At 37.0% G+C, this 16,757-nt stretch overlaps 1 protein-coding gene across 2 annotated transcripts; it reads left to right on the forward strand.

Moving 5' to 3' along the window:
• The first annotated feature begins 6,128 nt into the window (after positions 1-6,128).
• On the forward strand, positions 6,129-14,003 carry LOC141657520 (uncharacterized). Of its 2 annotated transcripts, XM_074464786.1 has the most exons (9): positions 6,129-6,466; positions 9,805-9,920; positions 10,560-10,613; positions 10,710-10,734; positions 10,907-11,029; positions 11,687-11,853; positions 12,368-12,437; positions 12,582-12,680; positions 13,622-14,003. In XM_074464786.1, exons 1-9 carry the CDS (start codon positions 6,254-6,256, stop codon positions 13,703-13,705), a joined length of 951 nt encoding a protein of 316 aa, XP_074320887.1. In that variant the 5' UTR covers positions 6,129-6,253; the 3' UTR covers positions 13,706-14,003. The 2 variants fall into 2 exon arrangements, with proteins under 2 accessions (XP_074320887.1, XP_074320888.1); XM_074464787.1 differs by lacking the exons at positions 12,368-12,437; positions 12,582-12,680; positions 13,622-14,003 and adding an exon at positions 12,149-12,311 and having other exon boundaries at positions 6,164-6,466.
• Positions 14,004-16,757: the final 2,754 nt, after the last annotated feature.

The following is a 16,757-nucleotide window of genomic DNA, read 5'->3' on the forward strand; positions in this document are numbered from 1 at the left end:
TGTATAAACTGGGTATGGAGTGAATATGTCACAGGGCATGTTTGGTGGTATTTTTGGATTTTGTAAGGAGGATAACTGTGCTTTTAGGGTTTTTAATTCGGCCTCTTTTTGGGAAATAATTGGAGATGCTACGAGACTCGTTGCGTTGCAAGTCGCAAGAGTTCTTGGTGTAACAGAGAGATCTTTTGATGTATCTCTTTTACTGCCAGGTCCATGACTGTCACCTTTTTATCTAGTTGCTGCAATAGATTATTTTGGGCTCGAGCATTTTCTGATTGCCAGTTTAATGTTGCTTCTGCAGCACTTATTTGCTTTGAGGAACCATCAGGGTTTTTGATGACTGGATTTTTAATTTTCCAAGAATGTTTTGAATTTTCTTCTTCAAACTCGGTTGGTGGAAAATTTATGTCTTGAGAAGAGGATGGACCAAACATGAAACATGTAGGGATCTCTTTTTGTGGATTGGTATGTTTTTCTTGGCTGGAATATTGTACATAGTACTCAAAAGTTTTTCCAGTTGGTTTTCCCAAGAGACCAACATTAGGATCCCCTGATATATATTTTTCTTTGAGGATTTGTTGTGAGGATTTTTTGTTTTTGTTTCTTTTCTTTGGATAGTCATCTTCATCTGAGTCTGTCATCATGCAATTCTCACAGTCACAGACATCAAAGTACTTGTGTCCTGACTCATCTTTAAATACGTATACTGGATCTCCAAGAGAGTTAAAGGAATGTATAGGAGTATTAAGGTAACTCTCATTTTGTTTCATTGGAATGAAAAGTGGAGTGATAGTATTTATTTCAGTACAGAAAATTGGTGGACACGATTTTTCATTTGGTTCTTTTTTGAAAAAGATCTCAATGGTGCCATCTTTTTGTTTGGTAATTTTGGAGTCTATGGATTGTATAAGAGTGTTGACATCATGTATTCTTTCATAGTGAGTAATCCAGGACTCTGGGAGCAATTTGATGAGTTCATCTTTGGGAATTTGTCTGGGTATATGAATACAAGAGGGGCTATGTGGTGATTCTAATTGAATAAAGAGAGCATCATTTGTATCCCTTGGAATACTAAGGTCCATAGCATGGTTTTGGACTCTATATGCCATTTGATGGTGTAAAGTTGCGGCATATGTGTTTCCAATTTGTGGGGTTCCAGTTATTTGTAGCTGGATGTGAAGATTTTGGAGAATTTGTGGGTCTTCTAATGCCATATTAAAATTTGGAAACAGGGTAATAAATACAGTACCTGCATTGAGTGTTGTTTGTATGGTTGCAATACAAGCATGTTTGTATTCTTTGTACCTTGTATCCAATAGGGCTATTCGTGCCACAACAGGAAGACCTTTCCTTCCATGGAGAGTTAGTGCTAAACGTACTGCTCCATAATGAAGGTGGGTGTTACCACTTGTTTTCCAAGAGTGAAGCATAGCTTCATTAAGTCGGAGAGGAATCATTTGTTCTGCTTCTGTAGCTGGAACAAAATGTTGTTCTAACTGTGAGGCTAGAATAATCTCTTTAGCTGTATTTTTATGTGGGCCAAATGCCTGTTTGATTACTTTTGGAAATGAGGAATTTGGTTTTGTGAAGGCTCGGTATGGATTTAACAAGGGAAGTTGAGTAATAGGAACTTTTTCTTTTTCATCTACATATTCTACTTCATAAAGATAATCTACTTTATTTGCATTTGATTTGCGAGAAGAGGAAAATGGATGTGCTAAAATATTAGAAGTATTTTCCATATTTTTTGATATGAGACCAGAAACCATAACAGAATGCCTTATTTCTTATCTTTCCTTTAAAATTTTAAATTATAATGAGTGTTCCTCCTCTTTAGTATAATATAGCGGTATAAAGAAGTAATTTTGATGTTCTTAAAATTGCTAAACCGAGACAACACATAGTTTTAAACTTTTGTCTCAAGGTACAAGCTTTTAAGAGCATCATAATTAATTCTCTACACTTTGTTTCTCCTAGTATGAATTTTTTCTGATGTGGAAGATCCACATAGTGGCAACCACAGAGCATACTTTCCATACTTAGGGTTTTTGTAGAGGGGATAACTCATTATACTTTAAAACTTTTTAGGAAGATAAGAGCCAAAGCTTAGACTGCCATGACTCTGATACCACGTTTACGAACACATAGTAAGTACAACCACAAAGGAGGTTGAGTAGGATCAAAGTTGTAATATTAAGGATATAGAGTAGAAGCTAGAACTTATATTAGGAACAAGAGTAAAGAAGATTTTTATGTGAAGTGTTTTTTTATTTCAACTTAGCTTGTGTTTGTGAGCTCACAAGCCTCTCTATTTATACTACTCAAGGTAGGTTACATGATAAGCATGCCACACACACTTGGCACACCTTTGTTGTGACACCCTTAGAAATTAGCGATAAATAAACGCGTAAATTCTGCAGAAAAACTGACAGGATATGTTTGTAATTGGTTCAACTAGACAAAACCTGTAATTTTTAAAACTTTCCTAAACCAATCACAAACATTTCCAACATTCCCAAGAGGAGGGTGCCAAAACCTGCAATGCTAACGAACTAATTTACATGCCATAGCTAATGATAAGAAAATATAATGATACAACCCAAAGAAAAAGAGGGAGACATATGTCCCTTCAAAATATATACAAAACCAAAAGTCTAAAGGTTTACTATAAAAATAGCCAAAACTAGGTCCAAGGTTCCTTTTTGCTCACTAGCTCGTCTGTGTACCCCAACTAAGCATCAAGTACCTGTCAATCGCATTTTATACAAACACGAAAGCCACAATTCAATGGGGAGTAACTTCGAGTCCTCCCAGCCACGAAACGTCATATTTAATGTAACATGTAGTATAACATGTAAACAACATGATAATTAATCTAATTTCCAAGTATTCTAACATATGAATACTAAACTGACCAATTTAAGCTATCATGTGAAACATATAACAAGTAGTAATCCAAACTTTATCAATCAGAATCACATCTCACCTATTACAGTTCATAAAGTCACCATACAAGAAAGGGCAATATATCAAAGACAGGCATAAGTTCTTAGCACCGTCAATAGTCACTCTGTAACTCGAGTCTATACCACGAGGTAGGGAAGGTAATCGAACCGGTATCTTGGCTCAGCGGTTAATATTAATAAAACATGGCCAAGACACAACACAACCCTAGCCTAAAATCTGCGCAGACCTAGACATACGGATACACACCACCGCACCCAAGACCCACAATTTTTCTAAAACAAAGTGAGTACCCTAAGGAGTCCACCAAAGGGTTGGCTAGTACTTAAGCTGACCACTTACTATCAAAATAAGTAACGAGGTCATGCCCCAACTTGGATATAAATCCACTAGTCAGAACACAAAGGCTATTAAGCGTTGAACATATACTCGCCGAAACTATATAGACTTATCTATGACAAACACAACAACCTGCAAGAAGTATTCAATACCAATTCTAGCAATATTAACAATATTAAAGGCTTCAGGGAATCTAGGGCCATTTCTACAATATAAGAAACTATTAAATTCAACCAACCATACATGTGAACTTTAAAACTTGATAAATGGCCTAAAACAAGAAAAAGGCCGATTATCCAATTCATATAAAATTTCATCCAACCGAATTTTTACCCGCAACCCCACTGCGGCAGTGCGGGTTAAATTGCGTGACCAATCAATCACACATTGACTGACATCGAATCAGTCAAAGGGACCAAGGCTCAGTTTTCGGCACAATCATCAAAACATTGCAATTAATGCTATAAAATTCATTTTGAGCCTATTATTTACAATTTCATTTTCTAACCTATACTAACATGTGCAACTACCAATATAAACATAATTTTTACCTTTAACATAATTTTTACTACTAATATGATTTAATTCAAAAGTGTACTCATACTAACTATGACATTAATAAACCTGAAATGACAAATATTGCATGGAAAACCGCGAAACATGCAACGGACCAACCCGGGCCAGCCGTGGGCCTGCCGGGCCTGCTGCCGCCACCCCTACACCTCCATTTTTCCGTTTTTGTTCATTTAAACTCCGTTTTAAACATTACTTAATCGTTCCTAAACTAATATACTAACTTAAACTAACAAAAGACAAGCATTAGACATGCATGCATCCAATTTTATCATGTGAAAATTACTACTCAAACAAAAATCACAAAACATACAAAAACAACAAAGAATGTGACGATTATTCGTCGAGTAACTCGAAATATGTTACCTTAAGCTAGAAAATGAGCAATTAGCACCTTAAAAACCAAACCCTAACAAGCAACTATCCGCTATCTTCGACAATATACGAGTCCCCAAACTCGTCTTCCAATTCTTCACCTAAATAAACAATAAAAACACAATAATAAGTATAAATACCGAAATTTGCCAAAATTCGTCTTAAAACAACTTCAAGAAAACTGAAATTAAAATATACCAGGTTGTAGATCTCGACGAGAGGATTCCGGAAATATAAATTATGTGAAAAATCGACTAGAAATGAGGAAGTTATGATGAATTTTGGCTTAAAAGCTTAAGTTTTATAAAAATGGTGTTTTTGGAACATGAAGGAAGGTGATAGAGGAAAAGAAAAATCAGAAAAAAGGGAAAGGGGAAGGGGGTGCCGCGGGTTAGGGGAGAAAGAGAGGAAAGGTGCGGGTTTAGTCGGGATTTTACGAGTCGGTTTTGGCTCGTTTCGATAATAATTAAAACCGTTTGTCAAACGCAAATTCCGACAAGACCAAAGTTCTTAAACACGAGATTACAAGAAAATTGAATACTCATACGACCCATTTCCAAAATCGTTTACCCAATTTTCAAAAGAATTGTCATTTTCCCCCCGATATGCCCTTATTTCGAAATAAAAAGTTTTTACACGGTTTAAACTATTTTTAAATATTTCGAAACTATCAAAATAAATACTTTTCTTCAAAATATAATAAAATTATATTTCTTTGAATTATTTTTACTTTAAATACATTAATATCAAATTTTACTTGTTTAATTAATTATTTCCAAATATATTAATCATTAAAAATTACGGGGCGTTACATTTGTGTTACACCTTGCACTACACCTAAGACACTTAGCTAACTTATTTATTTTACACTTAGCACCTATGTAGTGTCTACACCTAGCATACATGATTACTACAAACAATTTACCTTAATGGTAAATCTAGATTATTTATTTACATTTACATTTCTTTGTCTTATTCTACATTTCCTTGTCTTGGGTTATATGTATTTTGATTAAGCGATATGATATAATTCACTTTTAGGGTATGTTTTGAGGGAAAAAAAAGGGAGGGAGAGTAGGAGATTCAAAATCCATTGTTTGGATAGAAAATAGGGGTGAAGGACAAATCAAAATCTCTCCACAATAGGCAGGATTTGAAGAGAAATTGTATCCAAACACTTACTTTTCATTCCCCCTCCCCTCTCTTTCCCTTCCCTTCACCCCCCTCCCTCCCTTTCCCTACACTTTTGCTATCCAAACACACCCTAAGACTCACCCCCTCAACTAAAAACTTTGTCAAGATTATTATAGATTATTGGTAGTGTTGAATGATTATTATCTCAAGACTACCAATAATCTTACCCTTAATATCCACCAAAAGTGCTCGGATTTTCTTCGGCAGTTCTCTCCATATAAATATGGAAATAAAACAGATTGCTACTCAATAAACACTTTGTTTTTGTCTTATCTATACATATTTGACTTGCCGCAAGTTTGCGACAGATACGTTCCGTCATAAATGAGAATTTGTGGGAAAAAAAAGGGAGTACAGAAAAATACCAGCATAACGATATCACCGAAGCAGTAATTTTGAACAATTAGTCTTGCTGAAGTTCCGTCATAAATGAGAATTTGTGGGAAAAAAAAAGGGAGTACAGAAAAATACCAGCATAACGATATCACCGAAGCAGTAATTTTGAACAATTAGTCTTGCTGAAAACGGGTTGGAGCAAGTTACGGATAATGTCACTCACAAAACGAATAGGGGGGACAAGGTGGGGGTACCTCATGTGCTTTACTCTCTCTCTATTTGGGTCATTTGTGAGGAAAAATGGTATCCGTCATTCAAAGTGACGGATACGTGCCGTTACAAATGAGATTTTGTGAATTTTGAATTTCTCAAATTTATTACAGCAACTCCTTTACTAAGGTGATTTCCTAGTACAAGCGAGAGCAGTCTAGTACGTCACACATTCATACTCCGTAGCGTTTGTGGCTAAAAAATGGCGGCAATCGCCATGAAAATCAGCATACAAATTCCAGCAGATAAAGATATCACCGAAGCGTCATCACTCTCTTTCCGACGTTCTTTTTCTCCATTTCGTCGCACCGCCGTTTCTTTCCGACAACCTAAACCGTCGTCTTTCTCTGTCCAAGTTAAAGCTGTTAAGAAAAGCCCAAAGCGTCTCAAATACTCTGCTCCTCGCTTCTCCAAGGTATTCCTTTCTCTCTCCTCTCATTTTTACGCTTTATTTGCTCTAATATTTGTTGCGTATTGAACTAAATTTTCATTTTGAATTAAATTTCCCGAAATGTGTGTGTGAAAGGATGAGTTACTGTTGAATTGAAGATTGTTTAGTGGTTGAATCGAAATTATCTTGATTTTATTGTACTGTGAGGATTGTTTTTATGGAAGTTTGTTGAGTTTTTGGCGAAATTTATGTTATTTTTCTCTAATTTTTAGGTTTTACTTCTTCTTATTGTTACGCCTGCGTAAATTTTATGATTGAGGCGATTTTGTTGGGAAAAGATTCTATCTTTCTGGTTAAGTTCTTGGGAGAATTTGTTGTTTTTGGAGATGTTGATTTTGGTGGAGGGTAAATTGTACAGAGTAATGATTGACTGATTTGATTTTGAGGAAATGTTTTCAGTGAGATTATTGCAGTTCCGGAACATACCTAGAATCACATTACCTTTGCGCCTCAATCTCCCACATGTGTCGTGGTAGGGATTGCCTCATGTACAAGCCTTCCTACCCCGATCCTTACCAGTAACCAAGAACTAAAAATGCTCCAGAATGAAGTTTTGGTGGGTAAGTGTGGGCGAACTGATAAGTTGTGGTAAACTACCCTATGTTTTGTGATACAAGGAAATAATGTTGAAATCGTAGTCGTGATATTTCGAGTATTGTAGCACTTAGGACAGATATAATGTGACTGGTAATTTCGACAATGTGGATGTCGATATGGGCTGTTATTGAGATTACACACTCTACAGCTGTGATTACTGGGTATGTTTTACTTTCATCCAATTTGCTTAACTTTCGCTTCATTATTTTTCAGCATTTACTCAACTTCTGCTGTCCACTGTGTTCTTAATTTCTTATGACTGCCATGATTTGGGTGATCAGTGATCTGCTTATGATTTTTACTTCTAATTTTGATCTACTTTTATGATAATTTTTCTGGGTTTATGTTAGATTGCAATTATTATTTTAGTGTTCTTATTAAATGCAATTGGTCATTTTTGTATAATTGATGGATGTTAATATGTTATGGTTGTGACTTGTGATGTGAACCCTCCGTACTCCGTTCCAATCATTTGCTTACATTTGTAAAAGGTAAAGAAAATGACCGAGAGTCCGAGACGTAGGGAGTATCTGTTTATGTTGTTGATGTGTATGTAGTCCTCTTTGATCAGAGGTAGGTAGATAATTACGTGAGTTTTTGAAAGTTAGGCTGAGAATTTTCTGATTGACTTTTAATGACATGTTTGAGGACACGAAATTGACTTAAATTTTGTGATTGAGACATTTCAAGCGTTTGGCATTGGACTCGATTTCAACCTAATTAAAATTTTAAGTGCTCAAATTCCTACTCCCTATTAGTCATAATATTGTGTCCAAGTTTAAGTATACCGGCATGGGTTCGGAAATTCTCGCTCAACTGGAAGATAGGAGATACTGTGATGCTCGGACTCTTCACCTGACCCTGATGATCCGGTGGACACGGATCCGGACATGGATCCTTGACGGATCCTTCTATGAGAAATCGGTGTGAGAGTGTTTTGTTTTTAACCTCTGTTTTGTACAGCAACCCTATATCAAGAGTGATCTTGACATGAATTTAATGCTGTAATAAAGTCTTCATTCATGTTAAACATGAAGAAACTACTTTTCCTTTCTTTTCTTTGATTTTTTTAACTAATAATCAAATTTATTTTCAAAAAAATAAAACATTAGCCGAGTCCAAATTCAAATTAGGATCCTCGTATCTGAGTCCTTGTTTTTGAGATTTCAAGGATCGGACCCTCGGATCCGTGTCCGTGTCGGATCCTCGTATCCGAGTCCGGGCATCACAGAGGAGATATGCAACCATTCTCACGGATTCCACTTCCTTCAACACCTGTTTTACCCCCTATAAACTCCTTGTAAAACAAGCATCTCACATCTTCAAATCGGAAATCAACCCCCCTTGCGATTGTTTGGGCTGTATCGCCTGAAAACACGAACCCCTCATCCACATTTCTACATATATATTTGAAAAGGGTAATTTGCCTCATTGTCAAATCTTGCACTTCATCAATATAAATAAAGTCAATGAGGTCACCATTATATCCTTCATGCTTCAACCGCCTATGAAGATCGTTCACAAAATCGGCCAAATCAAACTCTCTTCGCTTCAGTTTCATCTTTTCATAATCTAAGAATATGTGATATATTGATTCCCTTGTCACGCGACATAAAGTCGATGTTCGACCTCCAGACAAATTAAGATAGTCTTCCTATGTAAGCCTACCACCAACAGTCTGTTCCACTTGGAGGCCACCTTTAATGCAAGATATTATCTCTGTGAATACTCTAGTAGCATTAACTTTCTTGGTCAACTGTGAATTTATCATAGTTTACTTCCTTCTTTTTCAGTAAGAATTCAGCTGATTTTAAACTAGTATGACCACCGAATGAAGATCCGATCCAGCTTCGTCATGAAACCGATGAAAATATGATGCACCCAAGGTGCCATCAAGCATAAGTAAGAACTTGTTGAAAGTTAGCACGAGCGGGTATGAATTTGGAGGGAGACCAACAAATGAATCTGGAATATCCTTGAACTGATCCCCGTCATCTATATCATCAATATCAATAGACACACTTTCTGAAGAACTGCTCTCGCTCCGCACAAAACTGTAGAGCAAATTTAAAGTTAGAAACACTAGCAGCATAAACTCTAACATATGTTGAAGAATGAAGAATTCAACAAAAATTGCAGCTGAGCATAGAATACTAATATAATTAACATAATTTGCATAGAATGCTAGGGACAAGGTCTCTTGTAAGGCGGTTTAACAATATACTTATGGTAAAACCGCACTTTATTTACCTAAATAGCCACATAAAGGTTTTACACAAGTAGTTCTGCTTTAGACACCCAATGCAACTCTTACTAGCTTAAGACTTCCTTAAAAAGTATTTGACGCATTGGATGCTTTAGCAGTGGGGAAAAATGGCTTCAGAATGAGTTACTTACGCAACACTACCTAATGCCTCAAAGGCTCCCATTTATGACGATGTAAGCGGGGGTTACATACTTACAAGTACACCGCCTTATCTCTTGTCAAAAACACAGAACTGTTTTCGGGCGGCCCATAGTAAGAACTGTCGAAAACTGCATTGCAAGTTGCAACCACTTCATAACATAGAAACATAAACAGTTTAATGATCATTGAGTGATTCACTGATTTGCTTTATATTATAATGTTCCAAAACCCAAATCAAATACTCGTACTAGTGAAGCTTCAAAATTAATTACTAAAAGCTCAATGTCGAAAATATCAGGAAGATGGCCTGCTTTATATTGAGGTTGATCCATCAGGAGCTGACAGTTGGAAACTAGAACCTGTTATTGAGCAACTTAAGCAAGGAGCTGTTGGTGTCATCCCCACAGATACCGTGTATGTTGCTCCCCTTCTTCAAATACGCGATTGAGGATAACTAATGCCCACTATTCTCCATTTTTCATCATTGATATATTTTACCAGCAGATTGGAACTTCTGCAGTGACCGTTCTTTTGCATGTATTGAAATAAATTATGATTAGTGTACAGCAGGTCTATCTTTTTTGTCTTTTGTTATTCAGTTGTAGTCTGTATCACAATTTTTACATCACCTTTGGATAACAAACAAGGATAGAAAGGGAGAGGTTGGGGAAAGAGGCAAGGGGAAAAAATGGGGGAAGAGAAATAATTTGATTTGTAGGGGGAAAATGGAGCCCTCCAAATCACTCCAACTCCATTTAACTTTCCAAACAAAGCAAATTGTCCCCTTCCTGATCCCTTCCCTCCAAATTCCCTTATCAAAACAAAGGGGTAACCGGGTAAGCTTACTACCTACATTTGGGAATAGACTAGTTGTACTTATTCCTTATTACACTACTCTCTATATCTTTCCAGAAGAAAAACAAAGTTAAAAAACCTTGACTACGACTTAGGCATTGCATCCTTTCCCTTATTGAGGGAGAGGATAAATAGCATCAGTTATAAGCTTTTGCTGAATTCTTCTTCTGAGGTTGTCTTTCTTTTTAATTTTTACAGGTATGCTATTGTCTGTGATATGAAGAGTCAGTCAGCCCTTGAACGTCTTAGGAGGTATTCCGTTAACAGCTTATCGCTCACTTTTACCATATAAATATGCTGAGCCTCTTTGTTACTTTGCTTGACTTCATCAATGGGCTACTTTTGCAGGATCAAGGAGATAGAAACTACTAAGGTAAAAATATTGACATCTCTAGCATGCTACAATATACTTAAATCTGTTTTAGATTGGCTACTTTGCCTGAGATGTTACTTTGTAAAATTTGTATGATGCTATTTTATATTTGACTCTATGTATCCTTTGCGAGCCGGTACTCTGATTTCTGTACACTTCTGTTGTTTTACAGCCACTTAGCATCTTATGTCGTTCATTCCATGATATTGACGTGTACACAATGGGATTCCCTCGTGGTGATAGCCTTGGTCACCCAAACATCTTTCGAGCTGTCAAGCATTGCCTTCCTGGACCTGTAAGTGATCTTTGTGTTTCTACTAATTCGCTTGGCAATATTTATTCTTTTTGTGTTTGAGCCTTGAGGATGAACTATAAATTTGAAGACTTGCGTGATGGTTGTTGTGGGGCCCATATCCTTCTATTTTTGAAGATTGAGAGGCAAGGCTGTTGATAGCTAGCCTATCCCTGCACTAGCTGATTCTCTTTTTTGGCCTTTGCAATCCCAATATGATGTGCAGAGCAGTAATGTCATATACTTTTATGGAATAGAAGACCAGCATACTCGTATGGCTTCTTGTTCTTTATCACTTAACACCCCCCCCTTCTCTCTCCCCACAGTACTTCTTTGGTCACGGAGACAGATCCTAGAGTACAGGGTCATATTTAGTTTCACTGTCATTTGTTTTTTCATTATGAAAGCTTTTTTAGTTGTTGAATGCTGAAACCTTAAGTTAGTTACATAGTTCTGCACAATGAGATTTAAGGATTGAGTGATGTCGTATTTGTTGATTGGATGTTGGATGTCATATTGTCATTTGGGATTTCCAATGATTTTCTCCTTCTCTTTACAGCACCAATTTTTTAGTTTCCTTTCTAAGATAAAAGAAACATTCCTTAGTTTCCTCATATATGTCAAGGTTCTGAATTTGGATTTGTCATATTCTGGTGGCAGTACACCTTCATATTAACGGCAAGCAAAAATTTACCCAAACAATGTACCAATTATGGCCCTGGAAATGCTAAATATACACCGAAGAAAAGCATTGGAGTCCGTATGCCTGATGATCCTATAACCCAAGCAATTGTCGAAAAATTGGATTCACCTTTAATTTCCACAAGGTCAGTTGGAAGCTCTGAATTCTGTAATTTCTTCTCTTTTTGGAATAATTGGTGAAATTTCAGCTGTTGTATGACATGTAAGTGAAGCACTTCAAAATGGTTATGATATACATAGATCTCCCAGGCCTTTTATAGTTGGATCTTTGCTGGATAATTTTTTCTTTTTATGTTCTTTTTGTCATGATTCCATATTTCCAATGGAGCCAAAGATTCATTACTCTTTGGTTCTGGATTATGATGGAATAAAGCAAAATGGCTCACTAAAGTGGCTGCTCTTCTTTCTCTTGTGAGGTAGTGGTCCTTCGATGCAGTTCTCGACGCAATTTTCATCTTGGGTCTTTCGGAAACAGCCTCTTTGTGTTGCTAACACAAGGGTAAGACTGCGTACATCCGACCCCCCCTTACCCCGCAATTTGCGGGAGCCATTGAGGCACTGCGGGTAATGTTGTTGTTGTATGTTCTTTTTGTCATATGTCCTAAATTTCTGGTTCTCTCTATGTCATCCTTATTGCAGTGTCAAGAGACAAACTGAAGCTGAATGGATATTAGATCCCGTCGTGATTGCTGACGTGTATGGAAAAGAGGTATCATTCGTGATGATGGAAATATGTAATACAAATTTTGGATTATCCCTTGGAGTTTTGAAGTGTTGCTATGGTCAACATGTTTCAAGTTAGTGACATTTTTTCTGTATTGTGGGCCAATGATGGCTCTATTTTTTTTTGTAGGGCCTTGATTTTGTTGTTGATGCTGGTCTTCGAGTAGCTGAGCCTTCGACTGTGGTTGACATGACTGGTAGTCTCCCAAAAATTCTCCGGTTGGGGAAGGTATGTGATACTTGGCGAACATGCTGTCGTTACAGTACTATTTGAATCATTGATTCTTTTGTGCCTTGCATAAGAATTTCTGCGTGAGTTATTTCTGAGAAAGTAATTTCTAGCCCTAGGAAAGGTCAGTGTCTCTGTGTTGCTGTATCTCTCTAGATCCTGAAATTGTTACTCGGATCGTTGGAAAGGTAATCTGATACAGATGATAAGTTGCTATTAAGTGATTGCTTATAACTTAGCTACCTTTCCTCTTGTGACATTCTGCAGAGGGACTGTTGCGAGTTTTCAACACTTCTGTGATGATATCTGCTCCCTTTTTTTAGTCATTTATTTTGAATCATTTGTTGGGGTTGGGTATTTTATTTTAAACTTGAATTCCTTGGTTCTTTGTTGGGGGTCATGCTTCAGTTGAGGCCTTAAGAGTACTGGAAGAGGTAATAGAGGTAAAATAAGGTGATGCATTGGCTGTGGCCTATGTGGCCTCCGCCAATGCATACGTAATTTAGTTTCCTTATTTGAGGGAAATAATTACCGGTTTCCCCCTCTTCTTCTTTGCTGCATAAAACTCACCAGTTCCTAATACCCATTTGAATTCGTAACCTTGGTCCAAGCAAGCCCATATTCTTTACAGAGCACTATGGGTCAAGTATTTGTTAGGACCAAAATACTATATAATCCGTATATATTTTTAAATTACTGTCACTTGCATTTGTACGCCTGTTAAAGTCACCGACACACTCCACCGTTAGGCGGACAGTACCACAGGAGGGGTAAAGCAATCCCCCCTGAGCTGCAATCTCTGGGAATCAAAATCAAAACTTCATACTAAGCTAGATCAGCCCCATACCAGTCCATCTAAGTGCATAGTAGTACCACCATTGCCTTTATTAAGTGTGGGAATTGTTGCTCAAGGCGCAAACTTACTAGGTTCATTGACGCAGGGACCACAACAACCTTGGATGGTTTTCGAAGATGATGAAGACGAGGAATTTCGGGGAGGCAGACTCATGCCTTCAGCTGCTTGAAGCATCTCAAGTCTTCACCCTTAGCTTGTTGACAACTTTTGTAGAAAAGCAAGACAATAATCCTTGCTTTTTTGTGTAGATAAGTGTGCTTTAAGAATCCCATTAGAAAGCCACGGAAACTGCAGCGTCTATGACTGTATTTTTGTACATGAAAATTACTCAAATGGGGATGTATGTGTTAAGAAAATACAGTGTCTATCATCTCCATGTTATATACTGCAAGAGATTAACGTAAATTTGAGAGCAAATCAGCCTCTCTGTTTGACGTTAATTGTTCAAACCTAGTTGCACCTGAAAATTGGTCTCCAACTTTTGCTGGCTTAAAGACAGCCTTCAACCTTTTGCTTCTTGCATCTCTGGTTATGGCGCTCTCGTCATCAAATATGTGAAGTACAATGATCTTGGTAATTATATACACTACTATTGGAAAAAAAGGACAACGGTTATTATAGATAGTAGTATCTTGTGTAAGATCTCTGTATACGTGTAACTCAATGGATATTTCATTTATAGAATGACATATGTAACATGTAATGAGTGTTGTACGCCTATAAGAGTTTATTTCTACAATTGGTCTCCTTGTGACGGGTTACCATTTGTGGCGGATATTTTGTGAGTTAAAATGGTAACAAAATGGGTTAGTGGAGAAAGGGGACCACGTGAATAGTGTTGTAGAGAGAGAAAAAGTGGGTACTTTGTGAGGTAAAATGGTATCCGTCACTCAAGAGTGACAGATATGTGCCGTCACAAACAAGAATTTGTGTTATTTCTAAGAGTTGTGTGATGATTAAACTATTTAGAGGAATCAACTAGGGATGGCAATGGGTGGGATATGGATGGGGTGAAGCTATATCCATATCCATATCCATTTCATTTATGGTCATCCATATCACACCCTTATTCATTTAATATTTTTTCATCTATCCATATCCATATCCATTTCATTTATGGTCATCCTAAGGCCCTGTTCTTTCTTTCTTTTTTAAAATTGAATCAATCGAATCGAATCAATGGAGCAATGAATCAATCAATCGAAATGAAACTGAATCAATCAATGGAGTGAATCGAATCGAATCGAATCGAATGGAGTGAATCAATCGAATCGAATCAATAGAAATTGAAATAAATCGAATCGAATCGAGCTCAATTGAATCAAATAATCATAATTAATAATAATAATAGTATTCAATATTATTGTTATTATCAACTATAATATATTAATATTCATAGTATAATAGTAATACTAAAATTAATATTTATAAGAAAAAAAATTATAATATTATATATGAATAATCATAAATTATAATAATGAAAAAATAGTATTTTTCTACTAATAATATTTTTAATAACAATAATAAATAATAAGGTCATATTAATAATGATATTAGTAAAATAATTGTTTAGAATAAAAACACTCAAGTAAGCGTTGCTCGAATTCAGGTCGAGTCAACGCCCTACTCTCATATGACATCTGAGCCTATGCTTCCTCTCTTCGGATGGATCTTTCACGCGTAACAAAGGCCTCAGAGGGTATGCAAAAGGTTCTTCTCTGATGTCTTGCGGTAATGGTGGATAGTCGGGACCTTGCTTGAAGCTAAGGTCTCTGTGGCCTCTTGTAGTAGCTCGAGTAGTCTTACTTCTAGAGAGAGGAAGTTGTTTGTGAGAAGTTTTTACCATTGATTGATGAATAGTGAGATATTTATAGGTTTTATGTGTACCTCAAATGATGGTTTGGCAAGCATGGTTACCATATTCGCTATGAATACACCTTACCGATTCGTGAATCGCTTATAGAAAATGTGTTACATGTATTTTCAGTAATCAACTTGATAGGATTCGCTTTTAACGATTTGTGATTAGTAGGGTACCAAGCGAATTTGTACCCATGTTGGCAAGCGTGTTGACTTGTAAGACCCCGTATTGGCAAGTGAGTCAAGTCGGTTCGGTGTGCCTCATTAATAATATTAATAATAAATGCTATGAATTTTAATAATAATACCAATAAATGTTATGAATTTTAATAATAATACCAATAATAATTATAATAACAACGACAATAATAATAATAATAATAATAATAATAATAATAATAATTGCTGCCCCCAAACTTATGAAGAAATTGGCAGATATTTATTTCGCGACGGTTGCTGCTACCTCAGAGTCTGTTTTCTCTTTGACACCACGCCAGCTTGCTTTATGGCGGTCTCGGCAGGTTCTCACTCCTCGATTGGTTACGTGCGGTTCCTATCTCGGGTTTGGGTCGGACTATGAACGGGAGGACTTACCGTAGTGTCTTTGGGGTATCGTCTGGTGTTCCGTTATTCACGGTATCTAGGCCATGTCCCGCTTGCTCTCGGGTTTTTTGAGGATGTTTATGGGGACCACGCTTGTTTCTTGTCTTGGCACTTTGTGGGCGTTAAATATCGGCATAACCTTGTCCCAGGACACTCTTTTCGACATCCGCTATAGATCCGGTATTCTGCGAGAAAGGAGGTTGATATCGGTTTGGTTGATGGACATGGTGGCTCTCTTCGTCCTGCGGATTTATTGCTTTATTCTTGGGACGGGGGCGTGATGTGTGCGTTGACTTGACGGGTTCTTCTCCTTTGACTCAATGGGATGACGGATTTTGTGCCTTAGTCGGGTTGTCGCCGATGCCGCTCGGCGAAAGTGTGCTAAGTATGGGGATTTGTGCGCGGTGGCGGTGTTATGTTTCCTTCCTTTCTCTTTCTCTTCACTTGGGGGGCAAATTGGATGTTGTTGCCTTGCTCAAGCGGATCCAGAAATTCTCGGTATCTCAGGATGCGGGGGCTCGGGTGGCCACTTACATTTTTACTAGACTTAGCTTTGCTGTTGCTAAGGGTGTGGGAGCCCAGATTGTCTCTCGGCTCCCCACCAATTTTATGTAAACTTTTATGATTCTTTTAATGAAAGCTGCGCTCATTATAATAATAATAATAATAATAATAATAATAATATCAACAACAACAACAACAACAACAATAACATTAACATTAACATTAATAACATTATTATTCATTTTAATAATAAT

The sequence above is a fragment of the Silene latifolia genome, chromosome 5, assembly GCF_048544455.1.
Source record: "Silene latifolia isolate original U9 population chromosome 5, ASM4854445v1, whole genome shotgun sequence".
Taxonomy (NCBI): Eukaryota; Viridiplantae; Streptophyta; class Magnoliopsida; order Caryophyllales; family Caryophyllaceae; genus Silene; species Silene latifolia.